The sequence below is a fragment of the Fringilla coelebs genome (genome assembly GCF_963513975.1).
Source record: "Fringilla coelebs genome assembly, chromosome: 6".
In the NCBI taxonomy this organism is placed as follows: Eukaryota; Metazoa; Chordata; class Aves; order Passeriformes; family Fringillidae; genus Fringilla; species Fringilla coelebs.
In genome coordinates, this window is record NC_140034.1 from 15,843,711 (window position 1) to 15,870,667 (window position 26,957).

The 26,957-nt window shown below is 40.0% G+C and overlaps 1 protein-coding gene across 3 annotated transcripts in view; it reads left to right on the top strand.

The window, feature by feature from the left end:
* The first annotated feature begins 5,750 nt into the window (after window positions 1–5,750).
* The window catches only part of BTBD7 (BTB domain containing 7), a 50,993-nt gene continuing 29,786 nt past the window's right edge, over window positions 5,751–26,957 (top strand). For 2 of the 3 annotated variants that reach the window (XM_084207596.1, XM_084207598.1), the window contains exons 1-3: window positions 5,751–5,882; window positions 15,861–16,022; window positions 24,449–24,634. In XM_084207596.1, coding sequence (XP_084063722.1) covers window positions 24,553–24,634 — 82 coding nt within the window. In that variant the 5' untranslated portion in view covers window positions 5,751–5,882; window positions 15,861–16,022; window positions 24,449–24,552. The remainder of the gene's footprint in view (window positions 5,883–15,860; window positions 16,023–24,448; window positions 24,635–26,957) is intronic. The other variant, XM_084207597.1, reaches the window with a different exon arrangement.

Consider the following 26,957-nt stretch of genomic DNA (forward strand, 5'->3'; position numbering starts at 1 on the left):
CTGCCCAGAGCCCCCAAGGGCCTGGTACCCAGCTGAGCCCCCACACCAAGCAGGTTCTCCATCTGAATCATTCTGTGCCTCACATCGTAATCTACAGGGTGGATATAGCAACTGCTTTTTGAAAATTCATTAGTGCTTGTGAAGGACTCAGGCACCACAGAAAGGGCTTTAGGAAGGTAACAACTCTGCATTTAGGCTGAAGTGTGCTGCAAAGTAAGCATAGTGTCACACTGAACTGTGAGGAGAGATCAATGCACTGAGTAACTGCTCATTCCACAAACATCTTACATTGTGCACACTGCACACAGAAATGGGGGGAAAAAGAACCATTTGATAAGTACTGCATGGTAGGAAAAGACCAGCAGTGCAAGGTTACACAACCAAGGCAAGCAATTACCATCATCATCAGTGGTTTGGTTTTGGCATCTTTCTCTCTACTGAGAAATTACAAGGAGCATTTACCAAGGAATGCAGCCACAGGATGAGTGATTATACCCTCACCAAGACCATCAGTAACACTGTAGCACCAGTAACAACAACCAACCCCCCCCTTTATGTAGACATAACATTTGTGTCCCCTCCTTTTAAGGACCCAACTAAAGGTTAATCCAAATGAAATTTGATTTTCAATAAGGTAACACTGCTTTTAGGAAGTGTTTTGGTGATCAGAGCTAGAGATATTCCCTGTGAATGTGCAGAAGTTAGCTACATAAAGGTCACACAAACAAGCAAATTAATTTTGTGTGCTTCAATTTGAGATCTTGATTAAACCTCCCAATGTAGGTTTGTCTAAATGTAATGATCGTGGGCTGCCCAGCACTGTCAGCCCACAGACTTCAAAGGCCATTAATTCTGTCAAGTTTAACCTCCTGGCATAAATCACCACCAACTTTATCTTAATTTCTTAAGGTGTCGGGTTGTTCCACAGACAGACACTTATTTCCAGGCCTCCACACCTACCTTGGAATCTGATGCTCCTTCTTTCCTCTGTGCTTCTTCAAAGGCCCCTGATGTACACATCTTTTCTGCCACGTGCTTGGGCCAGGGCACAGAAGTTCAACATCTTCACAGTTATAGTTTGCACTTTTTTCCTGCTGGATACAACTATCTCACCTCATTCAATTCACTAGGCTCCCCAGCAAAACACAGTGGCTCTGTACCCTTCAGCTTTCCCCTGCACACACTGAGAGGGAATTCTTTTCATCAGAAGCAGAGATCTCAGAGCAGATCCCAGTTACATGGTAGCCCTCATCACAGATGTCCCTGGGCAGCTTCTTTCTCTTCTATTTGCAGCAAACAAAATCCTTTATCCTCACGTTCCCTTGCCAGAACATAGAGGTCTCTTCTCTCTGAGTGAAGATCTGGCGATTGAAGGAACAAGCAAAACCATGGCAGAAAGAGCATTTCTGTCACTGCTGTACTTTTACAGCCCTTATTTCACACAAGGAAGCACAGGTCTTGCTCTGCCACCACTGGTTACATAAAATCAATTACTGTGGCTTGCATGTCAACTGCAGTCTGTTCTTTGAGGGTCTCCCAGCTGATGCGTAATGAGCAATGTGTACATGAGTATGGCAAATAATCATCTACACAATTTTAAAGTAGGTTTAGGCAGCAAGAAAAGCTCAGATAGTAAGAAAGACAACAGACAAAGAATAAGATTACAGAGCTAGTTATGGTCCAGATCTACATATTCACAGAATCTCATCAATACCACTGATAAAAATGAAGCCTGTTTAGAAAAATAAGCTTCAATCTTCAATCTATTTTTCAGCCTTTGAGCATTCAGTTATTGTGGATCAGTTACCAATAAACATAATATTTTAAATATTCTGAGCTTTTCTTTAGCCATTATATCCTTCCCTGAGTGCTGTAAAATTGAACTGAAATATACAAATAAAAAAATCAGGATAAGCTGGACTTTAAGGATTTTTATCTTTAATGGCAGAAAGTCACACTTGAAATGGTCATGAATAAAATGGTGTTATTTACAACAGAACCATATTTTTTAACTAATGCAGCTGACATAATTTCTGTAGCAGGCATGGTATCTAGAGGTACCTTCTGCAACACATGGTGTGACCCAGCTCTCACTGAAAATTACACACATTAGGATTTCTCACTGATTTGCAGGAGGTACCTTCCATGATCACACCTTCCAGTTAGCAGGTAAATTCTCTAGACCATGTACTGTAGTCTGTGTTTGGCCTACCATCCAGCACAGAGGGACCCTGGGGTTGATTACAGCCTCCACAGAACACACCAATAAATATGTTACTAATAATCACAAACAGTACACATTTGGAATGAAAAATCAAATGAAACATCTAAAAGTCTAAGAAATTAATCACAGACAAAAAATGAAGCAGTAGAAGTGAACTGGTTGGGTTTTTTTTTTTCAAGTGAATTTTCTCTTCAATAAAATCTAATATCATCCAAAGGGCATTTCAAAGCTTGATCTTCCTAGTGCAAATGAAGGGTAAGTGAACTACAGTAGACATTGGGGTTGGTTTTATTTTTACTAAGTCATGGCACATACTCAATTTTTCCTAACACTCTTGAGTTTGTAGATAAAATGCAATGTATATGTACAGTGATTATCATCAGTAAGTATTTTATAGAAGTCCCTGCAAAAACATGAATCATTCTGTATGAGCAGAAGTACTGAGAACCTTTGTGCAGCTCAGACAGATTCTCATTCTGCTCTTTGTTCTAAAGAGGAGATGACACTTTACAATATTTAGGGCATATATAAGATGTTAGTCATTGGGACATCAAGGGAATACTTTAAATTGATCAAACCAAACATATCTAAATCCCGATAAAAATGGAAGATCAATTTCTTTCTCAGAATGTGGAGTGAGGATTATAATTAAATGATCAGGGAAGTGATGTGAGTGCACATGCTCTGGGGGTGTTTGTCAGACAGTGTGAATCTCCCATCCTCTCATCTCGGAAAGCACATTACCTGCATGTAAATGCAATTAGCTTCCATTTCCCACTCCTCCACAGCAAGGTTTGTAACTCAGTGTTTTATAACCTGTCTTCTGCACCAAGATCCCAGGTGGCATAAGGAGTTAGTCAGCTTACTTTGGTGTGCTTCCCAGCTGTCTGGTCCACGAGAGCACACAACCCTCAAAGACAACGTCAGTGTCTTTGTGCTGCAGTCAAGGGGGGACCTCTGTGCCTTAAAGTCCAAAGTAACAGAAAGCACATGGTAGCCATCCTCACTTCCAACCTGCCAGATGTCTCCCCTAAGTTGTTACCCAACACTGTCTCTGAGTCATAAGAAAGAAGGTTTATTTTAGCTACTAGAAGGATGACTATTGCAGAGCAAGATCTTTATACTTTAATCTAACCATCCATTTTGACTACCTTCTAGTTAATGATATTAGAATACTAAAAAAGACCACTAACAAAACAAATATTCAGCCTGCAAGTCTTCTTTTCCTTTCTCATTTTCATTACCTAGAAGATTATGAGCCAGGTTTGCTGGAGAATTGACTGGTATTTTTCACCTAACAGCAGAATTTTGGAAATAAATTCATAACTGGTTCCTCTCACTTGAAAACCAAGCTGGTGTACTGTGTCCCTTCAGTCAAAGAGCTCTGTAACCTGAACCTTATTTAATTTCATCTCATTCTTACTTCTGTTGTGCTCTCAGCAAGCTGCTGCTATAATTGTAACAATGATATTGTAAACCATGAATGACATAGAGATGCTGGGGCTGTCTCACACTGTTCATATTTAAGAACCTTGTCTGAAACAATTTCTCCTAACAGATACATTTAAACGAGCAGTTCCATGTGTTTTAAAACTACTGCAGTTTAATTTTAAAACATTTCTGTCTGTTGGTAGCCTGACTGTGGTGCCTCAGCCTTTCCTGAAGTTGCAGTGTACATAAGGACCCAAATGAGAAATAGATCAATGAGTTAAAAATATTTTAGCACAGAGGTCATAGACCTAAATCCTCATATGTCCAGGCAGGCAATATGAACATATATAACACAATTCTACAGAAAAACAGGGTAAAATAAAACTGAGGTGAACACTGTGTATATGGTATGCCATGTCAGGGTTCCTAATAGCAGGAAATGGAACGCAGGCTTAGGGCAGGAGCAAGAAAAGAGACAGAAATAGAAGGTGGGAAGGCTCTAGCAGACAATAGCTCAGAGGCTGAGCTCTGCCTGCCAGTCAGTTTTATGAGCTCTCATGACAACAGCAACAACAGCAACAACAGCTTGCAAAGACATCCCATTTACAAGAAATAGCCTCCCTTGAACAGATACAAGCAAAACCCTGACAGCATGAACTTCACAGATTAAATTCCAATGATAAGAATTCCTTCATCTCTGGTACTGCACAGATATGGAAGTCGAAGGTTGTGGGGCTCTCAATATACTACAATATCAGAGAATGTAAATAATTAAGATGGTTAAAACCCCAAGGAGTACATAATACTGTCTGTAAACCCAGCTGCATTTCTCTTCTGGTTATAGGCTGAAACCAGTCCGAAAACAGTCTACAGCATGGGCAAATATATTAGAGGCTGTTTTAGCCCTAGCTCCTTGGTAAGCTGGTGAGCACTATGGGATGCTATGCCAAATGGTAGTTAGGGAGGTCTGTAGCACTCAGGCAAGTTAATTACAGAGATGGAGGACAGCATGATGCCAAGTGGGAGGAAGACTTCCCTCCAGAAACAGACTGTCAGCAGAATCAGGAGGGGATGTAATCAGTCATAGCTTGCTTTTAGCAACCAGAAATAATCATAGATGTGGCTTTCAGGTTGCTGAATATTTTCTAGCATGTGATTTAATCAAATTTTTGGCCCATGCATGGAATTTTTCTTAGACCTTCTCACACATAGACACGTGGCGTTTCACTCTTTTAGCAGGCACAAGTTGTTCAGTTCACTCAAGAGTTTTTATTGTTCTAATAAAATGCTGACATGTATTTTTGGTCACTCTCGCTGATTTAGAAAGCAGCGATCTTACAGACATGGTGGCAGGTACCTGCCGATCCTGACTGTATCAACATGCACCTTTCTCTGAAGAAAACATAGCCAGCGTGGTAGGTGGGAACAGCTAGAAGCATTTCTACTGCTGGCACTTACTTTCATCTAGACCAGTAAAATACTAATTCCTGATGCTGAGAGGGGTCATCAGAAGTTGGAAAGGTGGTGGGAGTTTATTTCCAGGCGAGCAGTGTATATTCCTAGAATGAACAATAAAACTGGAATCTGATTGTGCCCTGCCTCTAACAAGCTCACGGCAGTTTAGCAAAGCAAGGAGACAGACATAGGCTTAATATAAGCAGCTTACGTTAGTCTCAAGGACAAAGAACACGTGCTGACACACCACTTACATTGCAGACACCCCTGCACCTGGGCACGGCAACGAGCTCGGGAAATGTGTCACACACAGCAGGCCGTGCACGCAGCGTTGGAACGGGCATCGCGGCAGGGGCACACACGCCGGGCTCGCCCTTCCCCGACGATCCCAGACCTCCTGTGCGGGGAAAAGCACCGAGATCCCCGACCCACCGGGAGCCGCCGGGATCCACTACAACCCGGCAGCGCGGCCCGCCCCGCGCCTCCCCCTCAGCCCCGGCCCCTCCCTCCTCAGCCCCGGCCCCTCCCCCTCAGCCCCGGGCCCTCCCCCTCAGATCCGGCCCCGCCCCCTCAGCCCCGGCACCTCCCCGGCCCGGCCTCCCGGACCACGTGGCTCGCGCGCCGCAGCGCCGCCGCCGCGCAGGCGCCGTGCGCGCTCCCGCTGCCCGGCCGAGCCTGGGGCTCGGGAGCAAAATGGCGGCGGCCGGAGCGGGGCCGGGCGGGAGCGGGCGGCGCTGAGCGGGAGGATGGAGGCGGCGAGCGGCTGCCGGAGGTGAGGCACCGCGGGAAGCCGGGCTGGGAGGGGATCGCGGGCTTGTTGTCACGACGGCGGAGGGGAGGGGGCAAGACCGTTGACGCCCCCACGGCGGGAGTCGGTGCGCGCCCCGCCGGGCCGGCTGCGGGCGGCTTGTCCCGAAGCGCCGCTGCCAGCCCGCCGCTCCGTGGGGCCGCGGGGCCCCGCCGCGGGAGGCAGCCTTGCTCCCCGTGCCGCTCCCGGCCCGCAGGGTCCGCGGTCCGGAGCGGCGGCGGCGGCCTCGGCTGTGCCTGTCCGCGCTGTCGGGTCCTGCCTCGCCGCCCTTTCGCTCTCTTCTTCTCTCCTTCCTTCTCTGCCTTCCGCCCCGGCGCACTCTCCGCGCTGCTGGAGAGGTGCTCGAAGCCGTCTCCCGCAGGAGCTGGTGCGGGGCTCGTGCTCCCGCAGCCGCGGAGCTCCGCCCGTGCCGGGCCGGTGAGAGCGCGGCCGCGCTCGCCCGCCGAGGCTGCGGGGCTCCCGCCGGTGCCGGTCAGCGCGTGCCCTACCCCTGGCCTGGAGACTGCTGCTGCCCCGGCTTTTGTGGGGTTTTGTCCCGCTCCTTTCTGTACAGGTGTTACCGCGGTGTTCCTGGAGAAACTTGGAGAGCTTTGTAGGTGATGTGTTCGCTCGTGCCTCTGGAATATTCCTGCTGCCAGGGGATAAGTGCTTTTCTGTTGGTTCGTGTTTATACTTGCTCTTCCCCGCCATCCCATATGAGACCGTTGGGTGAAAGATGACACACATGTCGAGTACTAACATTAAATACGATAGCAGGATTATAAAATATGTGTTGATGAAATGATAGTTTGTGAGAATTTACCTTAGGCAGTGTAGCGTTGCTTGAGGCTTTGCTTCAAACCAATGTAATACAATAACAAATTTCAAGTGTTTGGCAGATACACCATCGGGATGTGATCTCCTCAGGTTTTGACACATAGTGCATGCTCTGTTTTTATTTAGAAGTGGAGAAAATAAAAACAGAAGCTGGAATAAAAATTTTTTAAACCTCATAACCCATGTTGAGACTCTGAAAATCTTGAGGAGCTAAAGCTTTACCCTCTTTGTCTGAAAGATCTCAGGGAAGAGGATAAGTTTTCTAAGCTTCACTTTTATTGTTTCAAATACTTCATCCTAGTTCTGTGTTAGTAGCCTTCTTCACACAGGGTGGTGCAGGGAGGGGAATTTCTTCATAGATCCCTCTCCGTTTGAACCTTTTGCTTAAGAATTCAATGAAAATGCTTTTTCCTCCACCCCTTGTTGACTAAGAGTCTGCTACCAATGTAACAAAAATAATTCTGTAGATGTTATTTATGAGGATGTGGAACAGAAGGCTGTTAGTAATGTACAGATTCTTTGGACCGTGATGTTTATAAGGCAAGATTTGAGTGCTTATTATGTAGAATATCTGTGTGAAGATAATGCATTCAGAAGGTATGGGTTGTGATGTTTTCTCCCTTTTTGGAATAATTTATTGACTAGATAACTAGTCTCAGCTGATGGACCAAAGCATTATTGAGCCATTTAAGAACTTGCTACTTTGCTGTGTCAATTAGTGTCGTGTAAACAGTACTATCTGTTCGTGCTTCTATGTAAACATGTGATGAATGTCACAGTAAATCAAGCTTGGGTCTTAAGTTACAACACAAAGCTGCCAATTGCTCACTGGTTTGTATTCAGCTCTAAAGTTAGACTTACATAGTTGGGCTGCACGCAGGTAATCTTGGAAACGGAGCTCAGTGTTTTGTGTCAAATGTACAGCCAGTGTTTGTTTTTGTTCATTGGAGATGAAAACAGCTGTTGAATCCTTTGTATTTCAGCTCAGCTGCACTAAGCATTGTTTCACTTGCTTTCAAACTTTAGCCAATAGATAAATGGGTTTGACATTCTAATCTGACCGTGCTCCTTGTATATTTAAGCATACAAACGAGAAGTTGTCTGGGTCATTTATGGTGGCATTGTTGCAGTTGTTGCCATTTTAAAAATCCTTACCTCTTACATTAGTAAGTAAATTTTCTTCATATGTCCAGATTCCCTTGCTGAGTCATAGATACAGTGGTGGTGTAGTGCTTATAGCTGGCAAAAACTGATTTGCAAAGACTCATACTTGAAGGAATAGAATTACTTTTATAAGCTCTCCTGGAAGACTTGCATGGATTTGTCATAGGGATTTTTACATTTTTTTCCCCTCTTAGTTTTCAAGCTTGTTTGAGAAGCTCCACACTTTGTGTTGTGAAGCTGTGTTGCTCACTGTTAAATAAGAGTAGAATGTGCTGCCTTTGCAGACAGCTTTTTAAATTTAATTCGGTGAAACTGCCTGAGCTTGATGAATTAACAACAAAATATTGAGTCTTCATTTTGAAAGCGGCCTTTCAAGTTGCTGCATACATGGTGTCAGGTTTACAGATTGTCACTGATGGCTATTAATCTCAAGTCTTGTTGGGGATGAATTTTAGGCTGGGACAATGTCTTCTTCTATCCTGTTAGTAAGCTGCATTGGTGATGTGGTGCCTTGGGGTGCTGCACATGGCCTTAGGAGGAGGTGGGACACTAACCCTGCTTGCTCCTCTGCCCTGATGCTTGTTTGCTCATGATATATCAGACCACATGCAAGAAAAAGGGAGTTTTTTCTGATGTCTTGGATACATTGTGGTGACTGAGGAAGTTGTGGCTGCCTTTCAGAGGCAAACAGCCAGATGAATGAAAACATCCTATGGACATATTGATGGACTGTGTGTAGTTCACATTAATCAATAAACAGATCTATAGGGAAACCGTGAGATTGCACTTATGAAGAAATAACTATTCCTAATGATACTGATGAGAATTACAGCAAATCTTGATAGAGAACTGCAAGTTTTAGTATTAACCCTAATTTCTTTTTGTTTGTTTGCTTTTTCTTAACATATTTAGATGGCTTTTGATTTCTCTTACCAGATGAATGGCTTTTCCCATTTTTTCACACTAGTCTGGAAACCTGATGCACAACTTTACTGTACATGCAGTGGGGACCAGGAATCCTAGTTCAGATATATTAGGTGAGCTTCCAGTGAGTCATCTAGCTATTGCTTTGTTTAGTTTCCAAGATTCTTTGAAAGATAAGTCTTGTCAGTATCCTTTAATCTTTGAATAGAAACTATTGTGAATTTTTATAATGCTTTTTCCTGTATTGGCCTACTAGTATGCCTGAAGTATAAGAAGGAACTGCAGATGCCACATTTGATTCTAGTCTTGCATTTTACACCCATCTAGTCTGTCCTGCATGTCTCCCAAGAAGGATACCATCTGTAATGATGCTTTCTATAATAAATGGACACTAGGAGATTGAAATGGTTATTATAATATGATTATTATATTTGGTTTATTTCAATTATTAAACTGTACTTATCTCAACCCGTGAGTTTTACTGCATTGTTTTTTCTTTGCTTTCTGTTCTGTTCCCTATCCCACTGGCAGGGGCAACCCACAATAATAAGGATGCCTGTGAGGTTCTTGATAGATGTTTAGTGGCAAAATTGGTTGAAACACTTTCAGTCCACTGCTGCTTTTCCTTGCTTTGAACACTGTCCCCTCAGCTGTGTTGGCAGGGCTGTTTACATGGCTTCACTCTGAAACATTCAGGAAATTGATCTATATGAAAAATAAACCACTAAAGCACAAAATAACTTCATGTCAGATCCTTCATCTGGGTCACCACATTGCTGCGGAAAGTCTTTGCACAGTGTAGAGGTGAGGCCAGGGAGGTAAAGGGGATTGGGGTTGAACTGTGTTGCTGATGTGCTGGATTCAAGTACATACCTATATATATATACTTAGTTAAATTTAAATCTGATTTGTTTGCTCCATTGTGTGCAGGTGTTGTGCAAGCTTACACCAAACACTACTGAATATGAACTTTAACTACTGGTGGCCTTGCAGACATGTCCAGCCTGTTGGGGATTTTCTATCATCAGTGGGTTTAAACTGGTTATTTAGATGTTTGAGTGCTAAAGCATGCAAGAAAAAAATTAACAGCAGTCAAAACTGATTATGAAGAAGCTTTCAGTACTAAGTGTGGAGGTATAGTGTTTTGGGCAACATCTTCTTAAGTCAGTTTTATGTTTCAGAAGTATCTTCTAAGTGATTTTTACTTTGTTTTTCAAACTTGGCATTCAAGTGTGAGCTGTTACCTGTATAACTGACTGATAATTTTCTAAATTCTATTTGATTTTTGTCCTCAGATTTTGTCCTAATTCAGTGATCATTCATACTGTATATTTTTTATAGCGTTCAAACATCATTGTATGTTCAGTTCTTCCTTTATTAAAAAGACTGGACTTTTTGTATTCATCCTGGCTTTTCTGTGCTATCATACCCTGTTTTCAACCCACTGTAGTAAATAGTAAAGAGTAGAATTTAATTTTCTAAAATCTCTTTTAGAGAATATCTTTCTAGTTCTGCAGTTATTGTGATTCCCCATATTGTTAAAGAACCTTTTTATTTCTACTCTCTCCTCTTTCTTATAGGACCATTTCATTATGGTAACTTGTAGCTTTTAAGATTAATCTCTTTTTCTTCATCACTTCTGAACTTTGACATTATCTAGTGGGAAGTGCTTTGGAGAGAGTTCAAGCTAGTTAATGATATGCAAGATTACACTAATTTGGAAACCTTGTCCAAGATCTGTTGAAACCTAATCTCAGGATAACTATCAGGACATTTTACCATTCTGCTGATGGTAACAATGGCTAAACTCGAAGGAGTTGATGTAAACAGGAATGTAATAAGTGACTGCTGATTGGTTCTTTAGTTGGGCTTATTATTTTGTGACCTAGAACCTGCAGAAGCTCAGTGGGATCAGTAGAGCTGTAAAATATATCTCTGTGTGCTTGCCTGTGTATTTTAAACTGCAGCTAGAGAAGATTGTTCTCATAGTCTGCCTCTGAGATTTTAATCAAGGTTTCATATACAAAGAGCAAGAATACCAGTGTCTTTTGAAGGCATCCAACATGAGTTGAACTTTATACCTGTTGATATGAAAATTGAAGTATTTTTTGAGTGACCAAGTAGATCACATTGTGAGTAGATCACATAGTGAGAAATTGAAGTGCTGCTTTGCTTATCATCTGCTACTCCAGATCTCTGTACTGCAATGAAGAATATAAAACACTTCTGTAAATGGGTAGGTTATTTTAAGTGCTTTAAAAATAATCAGTATGAGTGACAAAAGTTCCTTTTCATGCTTTTTTTCTCCTGACCCCAATATTGGAAATGCTGCTTGAGAGCTAATTAAAAGCATTCTAACATAACAAATACAATCAGAATGCAACAAGACAGTATTTTGTGGACTAGTGCTCCCTTATTCTTTGATCTCTTTTGATCTTCTGCTTTAGCTTTTTTCAAATGATGATTCTTGATGTAAAGATGGGGGAGAAGTGGTTCGTTGACTGTTAGAACTGTGTTTGTTGTGGATTTAGTGATTTTTTGACTTAGTCTAGGAAAATGTCTTTTTTAAAGCCTTCCTGCCGCTGTAGTAATTATACTGTTTATCCACTTAAATTCTGCAGTGTGTAAGATGGGGTTGTGCTGAAGTTCTTTTTACATGTGGGGGCATTTAGAGGTTTGTCTCATGTACCCAGATGTATGTCTTCAAATACATAAATGGCTAACAACCTCTGAAGCTGCTTGTGATACTTAACTGAATGACCAGAAGATTTTATCTGGAAGAAGGAAAGAGTGTCGGCATATACACAGTGGAATTTTGTATTCCCCGTTTTAAAAACCCTGCTGAATCCCAGACTAACAAAGCATGTGAATATATTAAAGGCTGATGTATTGTAGCTTGATTCATCCTGTACTGGACATCTCAATTTCAGACATCTTGAGAGATTAAATAAAATGTCTATAAAGTGTCTAAAATGCAGGTAGAGAAGATAATGTTAATAGGTTCATGGTTTTCTTTACAGTCATTCTAGTAGTGACTGCTGCTCTCTGAAATACATCAGGTTGCTTATACTGTCATTTTAAGTTGAAAATGCCTTTGCCAGTCTACAATGAGGTAGTTCTAGGAAGCCTTTGAAATTGTTATTTATTCTACCACAGAGACAAGCAAGGTATGAGAATGCTGAGTTGACAAATGCACGCTGAAGATGGGAGGCTTTGTGTTACTCAGTACTCAGTGTAGTGATGGCCTTGGTACTGAAGTAGGAATAATCAAAGTTGTGTCACTACTGAGAGGCAACAGTTGTTACTGGTGAGCTGGATGTAAGCACCATAATTTCTGCAGAGGGATGTATGTGACAGCATGAGGAGCTACCCAGTGTCCTTGTGAGCCCCCCCACACTCCCAATGTATCAAGGATCTCCATCTTCTCTGCAGTTTATCTTCATGAGTGATTAGCTTATCTAAATTTTGGATAAGAATGTGTTTAAACACACATTTAAATTCTTTAAATTCTCAAATCCCATCTTGGCCGACTGTTTTAGTTTTTGGAGTTTTTTTTGTATGGCCAAAGATAATATTTAAGAGAATAATTTAATGTATCCTTTTTAAAAAATACATTAAAAGGTACATTATTTAGGTCAAAAAGTACCTCCTGCTTCTTATTTGGTCATTAAAATCTCTTTAGGGTTTAGTCCTCCATTAAGCACTTCTGGAAATGTGTATTTGGACTTGAAATACCAAAATACCGTTCTAACACAGTACGGTTAACATGCTGTATAAGGCCTGTCTAATTGTATTTTGTAGTTCTAGGCAAGGATGTGAAGACCTGGTAACCTCTGGTAAAATGACTCTCATAAGTATTTCTGCACTGCATCAAAGCTGCTTGTCTTTAACTGCATTTGACTACAGTCTTTGATGTTATAACCGGGGCAATTACTACTTGAAGTTGGTTTTAAAGTTTAAATTACATGTCTTCTGAAAATGATGTTAATCAGAAGTACACTCTTATTACAAACTTTCTAAAATATCTGTTCATACTTCTCAGGGCTTTTCCACTACAAGTAAAGTGAAATTTGTTGTGTCTTGTTCTAAGTTTCTCAAGACATTTGAATTTCTCTGCTGAGAACATCTGAGGTAATTTTTGTTGCTGCATAATTTCTCAGTTAATTATTGGCTCCAAGTTTCCCCTTTGGATTAACAGACTTGTGCCGATCTAGGTATTTCTGTATCAGTACTTTGGGCATCGGCTGTCCTTCTTCCCTCATTCTGTTTTTTAGCTACCAACTTATTTTGCAGAAAATGCCACATTTTGTTGACTGAGTGTTAGCTGCATCAAAGCTCAGTTGTATCAGGCACTAGCAATCTTCAATAGTAATGAGGGTGCTTTTATTAAGTACCTTGTGGATCTGGAGTTTCATCCTTGTTTTATGTTTGAAAGGAAAGGGAACTTGCCCTTTTTTCCACATATACAAGATTGATGTGTTTCCTTATTGAAATGAACCTTTTATTTTTTGTTAATCTGAAAACTAGTCCAGCTAAAAACTGCTCTGTTCATTGAACATGAAAGGAGAGGTGAGTGGGAATGATCATTTAGGTAGAGAGGGAAGTGAGATTTCTTCTTCTTTTTTTTTTTTTTTTTTTGGTGACAGTGTTGTCTTTTTTTCTATACATTAATGAACTTTTCAAATGATGGAAGAATCAAAGGAGATTTGAGGAGTAGAGCACAGCCTGGCAATGTTTCTGCATTTTGCCTTTTCTTTGAATGAGAAGGACTTGTGATATCAAGGACAGTTGTGCATGAAAAAGATTAACAAAATGTGGTGTAAAATTACATTAGGAGCAATGGGTTTCTTTAATGAAGTAACTCCTGTAAATAGTGCAATGCAACGACTTTTGCTTTCCTCCTAAAAGTTTTTGTTTTATTTCTTTGAAAAATTTAGGGTTTTTTTAGTGTTCTGGGACATCTGAAAAGCTTCAAATCTTGTGGGGAGAGAAGGAGGAGTTAAGGCATGTCAACAGTCTGCTCAAAGGGCAGATTTGCCTTAGTAAATAGTTAAACAAGAAACCACCCCATAAGCTTTTCTATCTCTGCAGCCTTTAAAAGTCTGTGTTCATGAGTTATGTGTAGATGTTGCTGAATTAATTAAATTAAGTGTGTACATGATTGGTGCCTCTGTTTTCAGAAACAACGAACGTTATGTCAACATTTGGGATGCTCTTTTGACTGTTCTGTAAAACTTGCATATTCATGTTACAGAACAAAAAAAAATTCTTTGGAAGTGCAGAGAGAGCTTGTTGCAGGAAATGTGGAAGACATAACTTCCTTTTCTTGCCAAGGGGAAAATGTAAACAAAGCTCCAACTTAATTGTAGGCTAAGTACTAGTCTGGTTTTCTGACTAAGCCTTTCCTTCCTTAATTGATTTCTTTTATCATTGAGAAAGTATGTTTTCTAAAATGAATTCCTGTAGTTTTGGGCAGGACATTGCTTAAAGTTTGTGAGCATTTAGTTCTTGCTACACTTTTATAGAATCTAAATGTAGGTATTAATGAAGATATGTACTGAAACTGAGGTTACTGGTATAACTTTGGAGGGTTTAGAGGGAAAATATTGCAGTATTAATGTATTTTGCTACTATCTTCAATATGGCTGAAATCTTTGAAGTATACAGTATAGAAAAATTTCTTGGCATCAGGTGTTCCAAGTGTTAGTTGGTAGTATCTGTGTGACTCTTAAAATTTTCTGCTGAAATTAATGAATTTTAATTAACTGTGCAGAAGAGTCCAGCTGAAGGGGACACCTTTCAAATGTGTACGTTTTTAAGTAACTGTTAAAATCTTTCTATATATAGATGTAATTGATTTATAAGAACATTTATAAGATCATTGTGTTAGTTGTGGGGAGGTTGTCTTAAAAACCTCTAAATACAAGGAAAATGTTCTGTGGCTTTGACCAGGAATTTCACCTTTGCTCTGGGAGGAAGCAGGGCATAACCAGTTTACATGGTCTCAAATAAGTCAACTGTTGTATAAATACCATGTACAATCAATTTTACAAATTGATTTTGTATTGCTTCCTGCAGCAGTGAACAGAATAGACTTGGGAGTGACTGTGGATATTAGGAGACAAGGGGAAGATGTGAGTGTCACATCTGGTCCAGGCCAGAGTGACTTGAAGAGAGAAGAGAAAGCATGACTCCAAGGATATAGTTTTGGGGAGTTGTGAGGCAGTCTAATAGGAATAGTCTGTTTTCTTCATGTTGAGAGCTGTGAGATCCTGTTGCAGTTTTAGCTGCCTGTCAGACAAACATGCTGGAGTTCCCTCTTCTTGTCTCTTATCTGCCACTCTCTCCAGCAGTGGGGTGATGCATCAGCCATTTGAAATGACTTGGTTTGTGCTCATATAATCTCTGTATGCAGTGTGAGGGGGAGCAAGAAGACCCCTTGGCAGGATGGAGTGTGAGGGAAAAGTACAGTTCCCTGTTAGTTTGACTTCAGTGGTAGTATCAGATCACCCTGGTGTACCTGTGAAGAGCTGACAGGCAGTGACTCCTGCACACACAGTTAGCTGCTCCCTGTCAGAGGATGAGTTCACTGCATTGAGGGAAATATATTTAAAATTCACATAGGGTTGGCTTTGTATTTTTTCCTATATGAGTAATACCTAGATGCGTATATTCTGGCACTGCAAATTTAAAATCATCCAAGTATTCAAAAAAGCAGCATCTCCCATGGACCTCTTTAGTAGTGATGGCTGCTATGTGAGGTGTTGTTAACTGGGGAGGGAGCAAACTGGACAGATACAGAGGAAAATAAATACAAGCCAAAGAAGCAGCAGTCAGCCACCTGGATACTGGGAGCACTGTCATGGTGAATCCTAGCAATAGCTGCTGCTGTCTGAATTGCCTTCTTCTGCTAGGACTGCCCTTGCTTTGCTGGTGATTTTTCCTACTGTTAATTTTTTAGGAGCTCTGGAGAAGAAAAACGTATTGCAAAAGTGGTGTTATAGCTGCCTACTTAAAGTAAGATGTTTTCATTGACAGTGCTAGTTGGCTGAATGAAGACTGAGGCAGTGCTGTACTTGGGCAACAGCTGGAGCAGCCGCACCAAAGGATCAACTGAAAACAAACACGGTCCAGTCAGGACTTGCATGGCTTTGCAAACGTCTGCTACAATGAAGAGGTACAGCTCTGCTGCAGGAATAGGTGTGTGGGGGCTGGGAATGTTTATTTTTTGGAGACTGTGTCTATTAAGTATTAGTCAAACTGAATGTTCTGTTTGATTGCGGGGAGCAAAGTAACCTTTTCTTGCTGTTCTTCCTCCTCTGTGGCATCATCTGGGTTCCTTGGGACATTTGGTAAACTAGTGCAGGGAGCTAACTACACTGGGGAGAAAAAAGTCTCACAGAAGAGAATACCTGTGTTTAGTTGCTGACACAACAGAGGAGCTTTGGGGAGATATTGGTGGTAGCTGTGGTGAGCACTGGCACTGAAGAAATGTGCGTGTGGAACCAGTGGTGGTGAACCAGCTTAGGTTTGTATACACCAAATAATGCATTTTGAATCCAGATTGCAACTGTGGTTTTGTTGGATGCAAGACTTGTCATGGCTTGTGGTTACTGTTGAAAGTATTCAAACTGTAGCTATAATGAGTTAATTTTATGGCTGTGACTTAATGCTGTCTTCAATGAGGAAAATCAGTGTTTCTTTAATAAAATTCCTGATGTCTCATGAAATGACTGGACTAGATTGCTTTTTGAGTTTTTAGCATACCTTTTCATGTTCCCCCTTTCAGTTTTTCTATTATATATATAGATGTATCCATTAGTGTTAAATGTGTAAGAAATGATGCTAGCAGCCAATACTTCAAACTTGTTTTATCAAAGAGAAGAGGCTGAATGGGTGAAATTGCTGTTGTGTGATGACAGAAGGGCCCACAGAGAGGATGGTGTACAGAAGAAAAGGAATGGTGGCGTATTAAGGCCTGAAGAAAATTGTTTTGGATATACAGCAATATTGGTAATAGTAGTTTCTAGCCACAGGCGGGGGTTTCAGTGGAAATAGATGATCTGTATTGTTACCAAGCATCTTGGAGTTTTGAGTATAAAGGAAGAGTATTGTATAGGAACACTGTAGTCATGAGGAACGATGTTCCAAGCAACAGAAATATCACAAGATGATGTTACTGGTACAATGACTGGCTGGCAGGACGAAGAGTTGTTTGCAGCCAAAGTAAAGTAGAAGTAATTTTTCATCTGATCTATTAAAAGAGGCCACCTATATGGGAAGGCTGATCAATATGTGGGTCCAAGACTTTTTAGTCTGCTTTGATGTTGGAGCTATTGTTGTGAAAACCCCAAGCAGTGTCATCACCAGAGATGAGTCAGGCTGTGGAAGTTAATAAGGGAGCTACAGCTGAGTGATCAAAAGGTTGCTTTTGAAGGTGAGTTGAAAATAGTAAGTCATAAGATAGGGTTGGTGCTGCTTGCCTACTTAGGTAGGTACAGAGCAGTATCTGGGATTGTCCTATTAGTTACTCTAATGCACTCTCAGAGGCAGAGCATGTTCTGAAAGGAAATGTGAATGTAACTGTGCACTGAATTTACAAGCACTGTTGTGTACAGGAAACTCCCACGTCCTCATTCAGAGTAAATGACTTTCTGTGAAATAATTGGGCCTGGATAAAAAGGGAAAATAACTCCAGTACAAGGAGAACTGTAGGGTGTATGGATCTTCCATATGATTGGGGTTTGAGCCAGGATTTTCCCATCTTAGAAGATTTGTTAATTGAAAACAGCATTTTGTGTTGTGGTTGGGTCACAGCTTGAGCAAGAGGAGGAATTCCCTTTCTTAATGAGACACGGAGGGATCTTTGGAAGGCACTCCCAAACAAAATGGAATAAAATTCCTTGGGGATAGAAGACTGTGGAGATGAAAGACTGCTTGCTCTGTTCCAGAAGAAGCAGCAATCGTCTTGACAAACAGTACAGGGATAAGAAGCCTGTGAAATATGCTCTGTAAACGTGGTAGAGCTTCATTTGGAAGGTTATTACTTCTGCTCCACTTTTGCCTTTTCCAGAGGGGGGAAAAAGAACAGGTGACCGTGGATATTGCTGCAGCAGTGGACAGTCATTATCTGGAGACACACTGAGGAGGACAGTGGTCTTACCAGACTAGTATTTGACTTTAGTATCCAAGGCTGAATGCAGCTGAAATCTCCATGAGTTAGGTAGCTGCCTGACAAGACAAAGTGTTGTCCTGAGCTTTGATTGAAAGAAAAAATGCAGGCTACTTAAAAAAAAAAAAAAAAAAAAAAAGAAAAGAAGTCTGTTCCTTTTTCCGAGGTACTTTTCATATAATTTGGAAGTTCCTTTTTCTGTCTCAACCAACTGATGTGTTCATATATATAAACCAAAGAATATTTGCCATTCTTAAAAAAAAAAAAAAAAGCATTTGGGTAATTTTTGCTCAGAAGAGGCATTTTGAAACACATTTAGACTCCTCAAAATTTATCACAATATATCAGACTATGCTGCAGTTATTCTAGACTGGCCAAAATTAATTATCCTCATTTTCCTGTAAATGGATATGTTCATACCTAATTACTCTGTTTAGTGATATTGATAAAGATTTGGTGGATAGGATTTTTCTGTTTTACTTATAAAGTATATTTAATGATGTTTTTATCTAAATCAGATAATGTTCCTTTCAAGTCAACTTGTAAAAAAATGGAGTCATTGAAGAATACATGCTGTCATTTCACTTCAAGAGAGTCCTAGAGGGCCATAAATGAGCTCTTGCTCATTTGGCTGAAAGAAGTGTTTTGAATTCATCTTCAAGAAAATTAGTTGAGTCTTTCATATGAATGTTAAAAATTAGAATAGACTTTTAGTATATTAGTGTGGTTTTGCAACCAACTGTAAGAATCACTGATGGAGAGAGATGAAAATTTATTTGCTGGTATATGAAGACATTTAAGTTGCTTGGGAGGAACAGCTGATTCCATGCAGGATTGTACTGCTGTAATTCAGTTAGTCTCTGTGTGCTTTATGTGTTTGAAATTTTTAGCTGCTGGAATTTTTTGTCTTTAGAGGAATATATATATGTTGATGTCCCCTGCCTCCCCACTGCTGTTAGTGATTTGACCTGTCAGTCCCTGTTTATGACATTATTTATTTACTTCTATGATGTGACGTGCTCATAGCATACTTGAAATTGCTTTGCTGATCATCAGAAATACTACTTTGAGCACTGTGTGCAAAGACAGCATTTGAAAGAGGTTTTTTCCCTGTAAGTTCTCTGGGTTTTTTCAACTGTTGAATTGCTGCTCAGTGTTTTCAGTTTCTGAAGTGTGTGTATCTTCAAGACTACACACCTTTGTGCTCTGTTTGAGCAGAGTTCTTTTAACTTTCACTCTGATTCCTCAGAGAAAATGTTGAAAATCAGTACAGGTTGTTTGTTGGTGGGTTTTCCCCACTAAAACTCAGTCCAGTGATTCTCAACAAATCTAGAAATTAAGAGCTAGGACTGTTGTGTTGTTTTTATTACCTCTATTTTGAAAGAACTTCTTGGAGAAGCATACTACTTTATGGAAGAGAAAATGCTGTAAATTTCATGCTTAACTATAAGAAAGGGTTCTTTGTGATAGCTGGAACACATGATTCTCAGCAAAGACTGAGTAATGCAGTCACTTTCATAATCTGGTTATATCTGCTTTTTCTTGCCCTCTTAAGCTGGTAACTGCTGATGTGGCTTAAGTTCTGGTCCTTTTCCGTATTGGATTTTTCTGTTTTTCCAATGCAGTGAATAATGAAATGACACAGATGCATTAGCCCATGTTGTATAGAACATTATCCATTTCTTATATTTGTACAGAACTGATCCAAACCACAACCTTTCAGCTGTTTCAGTTGCATCTTACTACTGTATCATCTTGTTAATTTTGAATAATGATAAAGGTTGGTTGCTTGACCTGATTATAAAAAGGAGTCAAAATAGGCTTTGTGTAGGTTTGTGTAGGTTTGCATGTGTGTCAGGCATAATCAACTGAGACTTCAAATTTCAGTTGTTTCCTTTGAACAGAAGATTAACTGTCAGTTACACAATTTCTTTAAGGTACACTGTCCCATATGCATTCAGTCCTTTAGCGTGTACACTTCCAAGACTGGAGGCTTTACCTCCACAAAATCTGAGGATGTGCCTGTACCTCTGAGTGTCTCATCCATGGAAAAAGAGGAAGGTCAGGACAGGTAGCACTCAGTTCCAGTAAACTCCTCTTACTTGGAGAACCTTGGAGAACTTTCTCCAAGGAAATTGAGGTAGATACTCCATGCACATCTGAACAAGCAGTTGGAGTTCCAGCCACATGCAACTTTGTCTTCATTTTTAAGAGCTTGTGCCTTTAGATGTTGTTGACTTGTAAATCCAGCAGTGTGCTGCATGACAACCAGCATGGCCAGGGCCGGCTCTGGAAACTTCTCAGTGGATGGGAACTTGCTTCTGTTCTTCTCAGCATGGGATTGTTCCTGAATCACTTTGTGGTGGCTCAGGGCTCTCTGTTGGCCACCAGACCACGGTTCTACTGGAGGCAGGTTCAGGATGTGAAGGCAGGCTGGTGGGATGTACTTTGGGCATGATAGCAATGGTCCATTCTCACAAGTTCATTCTGCTTCAGTTGATCTGCCTAACTTCTATGGGAATCAGTTTAACCTTGCTGACATTTAGTTGATGTGTCTCCTTACTAGGGTTGGTGCTTTTTATTGCTGCATCTTGTCATCTCATCTTGCAGTAAAGTTCTGCTTATTACTTAAAATGAGCTGTTGGAGCAAAATAGCATAGCATTTTTGGCCTGGATAAGAATCTAAGCAAACATGAATAAGTTATTCTTATGATGCCTGGGCTGTCATTTACTCATAGTAAATTTAAAGCATATTAGGTAAAATGAAAACCTGAAATATCATGTTGGTACAGGTATGTGCATGTACTTGATATAATTTCCTACTTTGGTTTTAATATTATGCTATTGCATAATCCTATGGCAGCAACTCCAAAAGAAATACAAAGGTCTTAAAATTTTATGGGGGAGAAATCAAATGGTTGTAAAACCTGTTGTAGTACTCTCGACTCTGCCCTTTATATTAATTGGATCCCAGTGATTTACAGGAAATTTTATGAAACATTTGTATTGAGTGACAATATAAACAAAGTGTCACTGTTACCCAAAGTCCATTCTGTACAGAGACTTTTTGTTAAATCAAAATTCCCAGTCCAGGAATACCTGGCTGTCAGCCCAGATACCTCAGATGAATGTCATCTAGCTTTTTAGGTTCAGTGTGACAAATACTGAAAAGACTGAGAAACTTATTTCAGGCTGAAACCTTTAAGCAGACTTGTGCTTATTTTAAATTTTATTCTGAGTATCAGTATAACCTGAAAGTCACTTTGTGCTGTTTTGTAGGATTTGGATTGGTTATTTTGGTTTCTATTAACTTCCTCATTTCACATAACAAACACACTCCATATACTTTTTGTGCAGTACAGGCTTTTTTTAAACAAGCTTTGACATAGTTTAACTCTTCCTGTGTATGTGTGTACATTCATAACACATCTGTACGTGTGTCACTGCTCTCAAAAACTGCTTCAGTTGGTCAACAGATGTTGAATTTAGTTTCATTGTGGTGATGCTTACGGGGATGCATGCAGGTTTTTAATAAAAAGTAAAGAAAAAGCTCACCTAATGGTGGTTTTTAAGACAAAATTCCATGGGTGTATTCTGAGGCTAACATACAATTTAAAAATTCTTCAGATAAGCTGAAATAACGGAACTTTTGGTATGCAGGATAGCTTCTGCAAGAAAAGACGAAATCTATCTTTCCTTTTGAAGCTAAAAATCTAATTGTGGTTTGGAGTTTTTCCTCTCCTTTTACAAGTGCCTTTCACTGTGGAGAAGCTGCATTCTTGCAGTAGCTGAGTTGTATTGACTAGACTCAGCTAGTTATATGCTAGACTAACTGCTATTCAGGGGTGTGTGTTTAGTACAGAGGCTGAAATGGGCAATAGCAAACCAGACCAAACCAAAAAAAGCATCTAAATCCATGGGTAGTTCAGTACACTTTGCTGTCAAAAGATGCAGTAGTACAAGTATTCAAGCGATGCCCTAACAGACAGATTGGGTGACTGATACTGTTTCAACTTCTTGTTTAGGTTGGCTCTAACGTGGGTCAGTTTATCTGGTTTACAAAAGTGGTTATGAGAATGAAGAGAGGCAGGCAGGGTTTCCTTCAGGACAGAATTCATTACTGGTGCTAGCTAATTTTTTTGGGAAATGCAACATGGGTTATATAATATTATCTTGTAGAACTTAGTGCTGTATTAAAAAATAAATGTGCTTTCAGTTGATACATGAGGTTAAAAGGACAGTAGTGGAACTAAAGCTATGTTTGGTTTTGAGCCACAGGGCCCAATACACTTTATGAACTACAAAATGTTTGAATTCAAGATGCAAAATACTCTTAAGAAATCAGCCTGCACACACATGACTTAGCAGTGCATGGAAGTTATTTATTCTAAATTTAGTGAACCTGGGACTTGGTTCTGAATATTGAGTGCTTACTTATTAAAAAAAAGAAAAGCCCAACACTTCTTTTTTCTTCTCTCTTTTACTTAGCTCCTGGGCTCTTTCCTGTGTAAGGAAGGACTGAAAACTATTAATAGACATCTAATAGACAAGTTATCACACTGCAGCTGAATGCAGAAAAGTGGAATAGCAATGGCATTATTTCAGAACTCAAGTCCAAATGAACCAAGTCCAATTTTAGGTGAGAAAAGAGAAATTGTTGGGATATCTGCTCAGGTTGCTAGTCTTTACCTGTGAGCAAGTTAGCATTTAAACTGAAAGGTGACTTTTACCTTCACAGAGTTTGTCCTGGGTGTAACTAATTCCATCTAGAAATTTATGCCACATTTAAGCAACATGTTCTTTGTGCGTATAGAAATCACTTGGAGTTTCAAAGCGTTTTTTCTTAAGTCAGTGAAGTTTTTCAGAAATGAAAAACACCATATGGATTCAGTAATCTTTGAATAGCTTATTTCTGCACAAGGGAGAAGATGAGTGCATGCAATGGCTAACCCTGAACTAATCCAACACCTTGTGTTTGCTGAGATGTACTGGTATTTGCTGGTGTGATGTTGCCTGTTTTGTGTGTGCTCTGGTTCTGTCTGCATCCTGAGTAGGCTTCTGTTCATGTAGGAGGGTATTTTGTCTTTGTTTCCTGATGTGTAGCAAGCTGAATCTGCATGGAGTTCCAGATGGTATGCAGTTGAGATGACCTGGCTGTCTGGCTGGGGAGGGCAGGCACGGGAGCTCCCTTTGCTCATTTACAAGCCTGTAGGTTGGTTGAAAGCTGCTGTGGTGGTTTCGTGGTTGCATCTCCTGCCCTAGCAGAATTCCACTAGTGCTCAGCAGGCTGCAGCTGTGTGAGGCCACCCTGGGGATATGCACAGGCCAGAGGAGCCATTCTGCCTGATAACCTGGCTTTACAGACATGGCTTTCAAACCCTTCCCTACTCTTCCTCCTCGTGTACCCAGCCCTCAAATCCTGGAGCGCTTGTTCCCCTCACCTCTGTGCCTACAGCAATTTGCAGCCTTTTTCTTCCTGGCCTGTTTGTCACTTTCTGCTCCCTAGGATCTGCATTTTGAAACATGCACTTGTATGTCACTTTCTTGGCCAATTTAACATGCCAGAGACTACCGAGAAAGGAAGAAAATTCTGAAGCACAGAGCAAATCCGTATGTGTTCACAATATTCAAGGGAAACTAAAAGATTCTTAGCATAGACTTTACCTTTCTATTACTCTTTATCTTCAAGTTTGTATTTTGGAAGGGGGCACAAGCTTTCAGTTGACAGCAGTTCTTCATGTGGTAACTGATTTTTCAGTATTAATATTTTAACACTGCTAATATTGGAATAAATTAAAATTACTTTCTTGTATGTTAGCAATGAATCCTTGTTCAAATCACCTCAGAACTAATTTCTAAGGTGTTTTTAAAATGCACAAAAAAACATTTAATGAATCCTTAAATGCCTTATTTTTACTATTTTAAATGTACTTCTAGGTTTTTTTCAATTTTGAATTGAAAAGCAGTAGTGAATGAGAACTATGTAAATGTAATGAATAAAAATGCAGCTGAAATGAGTGATGATGGTATAATCTCCAACAGAACTGGTTTATTTAGCTTTCTCAATCAGTATAATTCAGTTTGGATTTTTTAACTGTGTGGGAATAGGTATAAACATGTATAAAAGTCTTTCTTGGTATAGTCAAAGGAGAATACCTAGTCTAGACCAAGTTCTCTTTGAAAATTTCCTGGCTAAAAGTTTGATAGCCATCCTGTTCCATGTTGCAATTTATCATATGATTTGTGAATGGTTTGGAAAATTACAGGTTATGTTGGGAAAAAAAAAGTATTTCTGATCTTGGTTTAATTATTCAAATAAAAGGGTATCTTGAAAGAGTTTGAGGTTTTATTTTATGAAAATACTGTGTGCTGGAAGCTGAGTTTATTTTCTCTAAATCATGTAACATTTAGTGGCAAGTAATGAAGTTACCTTATTGGTGTTTTTGTTCTTCAGAAATGGAGGAACAGAACGCTGGACCTGGGATTGAAGATTTCTAAAGGATTATGGGATTATACATTGAAGAGCCAGCAGGCGGAATGCCTGAGTGACTGAAGAAAATGGGTGCTAATGCATCAAACTACCCTCACTCGTGTTCCCCAAGGGTAGGGGGAAATTCACAGGCACAACAGACATTCATAGGTAACTCTTTTCAGTTATCTTGTCACTTACATAAATGACTTGGTGGATTGTGAATGCATTGGATTTGATTTGCTTGCAGAAATGTTATGGAGAGCTGCTATTTTCTAGGTCACCAGTTTGAATCCATTCAAGCTCAATCGTGCATGAAATTCGGTACTGTCCATCTGTTTGGCCTCTGTATGCAATGAGTTGATCTGCCTTTTGCCAGTAAACAGTTGCCAGATTATTTAAATAAAATAAGTGGAGTTTTTTTATAATTAAGCCATGCATGCTAGTTTTCCTGGTTCGAGAGAGTCGCTTTCTGTTAATACTCATGCTGTTTTCTGCTCTTCCTCAGAATTTCTGTCAAACTGTGTCAGAGCATGTCAAACCCTTGATCATCACTATTCATTGTAATATTGATGTTGTGTCCAAGTGAATTACCTCCTTACTGCTAGAAGGGATATCTCTGGTAATAAAGCTGTTAAAGTAACAAACAGGCTTCTCTTCCTTTTCCTGTTTCTGTAAATGTGCAAGGGGGTGCTTACTGTCCTAAAAGTGTTATTTACAAGCCAAGACCTTGCTTAGCTGGAGACGTGTGCTGAAGGACCCTTAAGAAAGTATTTTCTCATCCTAGTCATAACTGGGGCAGGCATTACCTTTCTGTGTTTTTCAGTCTAGTACAAAGAGACCTCAGTGTAGATCTAAGTACTGTCACACTATAAATAATAAACAGCTATGTTATGAATCTGAAAGAAGGCAGTCTCTGAGAAGATAAATATTCCTTAAAAAAAACCAACCCTGACAGCCTGAAGAATGATCTTAGCAGTAAATAACATCAATAGTTTATAAATGCTTTTCTCCTTTATGCTTCAGCTTGCAACACTGCATAAGTAGTTATTGATATTCAGTGTTACTTCTCTTTTTAATCACCGTTGAAAGCAGAGTGATATCCTTAGCAGAGGAGAAATTGACTCACTTTGTAAATTTTCTCTTTTTTTCTCAGCTTTCATAGCATTTCTAGCTCTGAGGTCTCATTTGAGGACAGATCACAAACTGTTACATTTAAGGATGTGTGTGCTGTCACAGCATGTCAGGGAAGAACTTTTAGTCCTAACATCATGGATATTCAAGCTGTAAAGTTCCCCTCGAGGGTTTATGTATTTTCAGTGTATCATACCTAACTGGTAAAAAGATTTGCTCCAGTCTGCATATATTCTTTCTAAAATATGGCTAAAATGCTTTTCTTACATGTCTTGGTGTTTTTTAATCTGCTCCTATATTGAGTGAAGAGAAACCCTTAGAGGCCTTGAAGCAGGCAGATTTGCAGGCTGAAACACCTTTTGAGCAGATTTGAAGAGATTTCCAAAGGCTACATTAAATTCCCAATAAACTTTCTACATGATATGTGGAAGGTTTAGTTGATGCTCTTCATTATTAGACTCAAAATAGAAACCCATTATGTAGTATGTCAGAAGAAATTTACTGACCCCCATTACCTATGGGAAATTGTGGCTGAGACTCTTTTTGAGGAAAGCCTAAAAGCATGTGCTTGTCTCATCTTAGGGAAGGCAGATGAGCCTTCTGGGCAAAATTCTTGCTGAAAATATCCTGATATTATGGGGTTCCATGAGTGTGCTATCTACATCACATGGGTACATCTCTTCTTCTCATTTCATGGCATTTTGCTCTTTCTGATTTTGATTTTGTTTACATGATTGGTTTTTGTAGCTGTCAAGTAGAAAATAGGTGTATTCCTAAAACTGATAGCTGAGGTTTTCATCACTTGCCATAATAATAATGTTTTAATATTACATCAGCTTTTACATGTTTGGGGTTTAGGTGTTATGGGGGTTTTTGGTTTGTTGTGGGGGTGTCTGTTTTTACTTGTATTGTGGGGTTTTTAATGTAGAAGGCATTATAACTATTTACTGCCTAAAGCAGAACTGGGGGATAGAGTTAGAATAGCTGCATAATATGTATTAGTTGCCTTATTCCCTGGAAACTGGATGTAGGCCTGTGGGTTTGTTTTAGACATGCTACTTTGCCATTAAAACACTGCACCATGTTTCATGCTAAATGTAGATGAGTGCTGAAGTCTGAGAATGAAATGGCAAAGCACAGTAGTTCCATAGTGTGAGCTCCTATTGTTAGTTGACTTCATCCTAGTTTGCTTATAGTTTATTAAGAAGAGATATATCAGTGAAATTAGTGTAGTGCACTTACTGGAAAATAATACTTTTGTTTTAGCAAAAGCTTAATTAGTCCATCTTCTTGCTGTTTTGTCTGCAGCCAGTCAGGAGGAGGATTTCACACCATTTCTAGGGTGGTACATCTGTTCAAG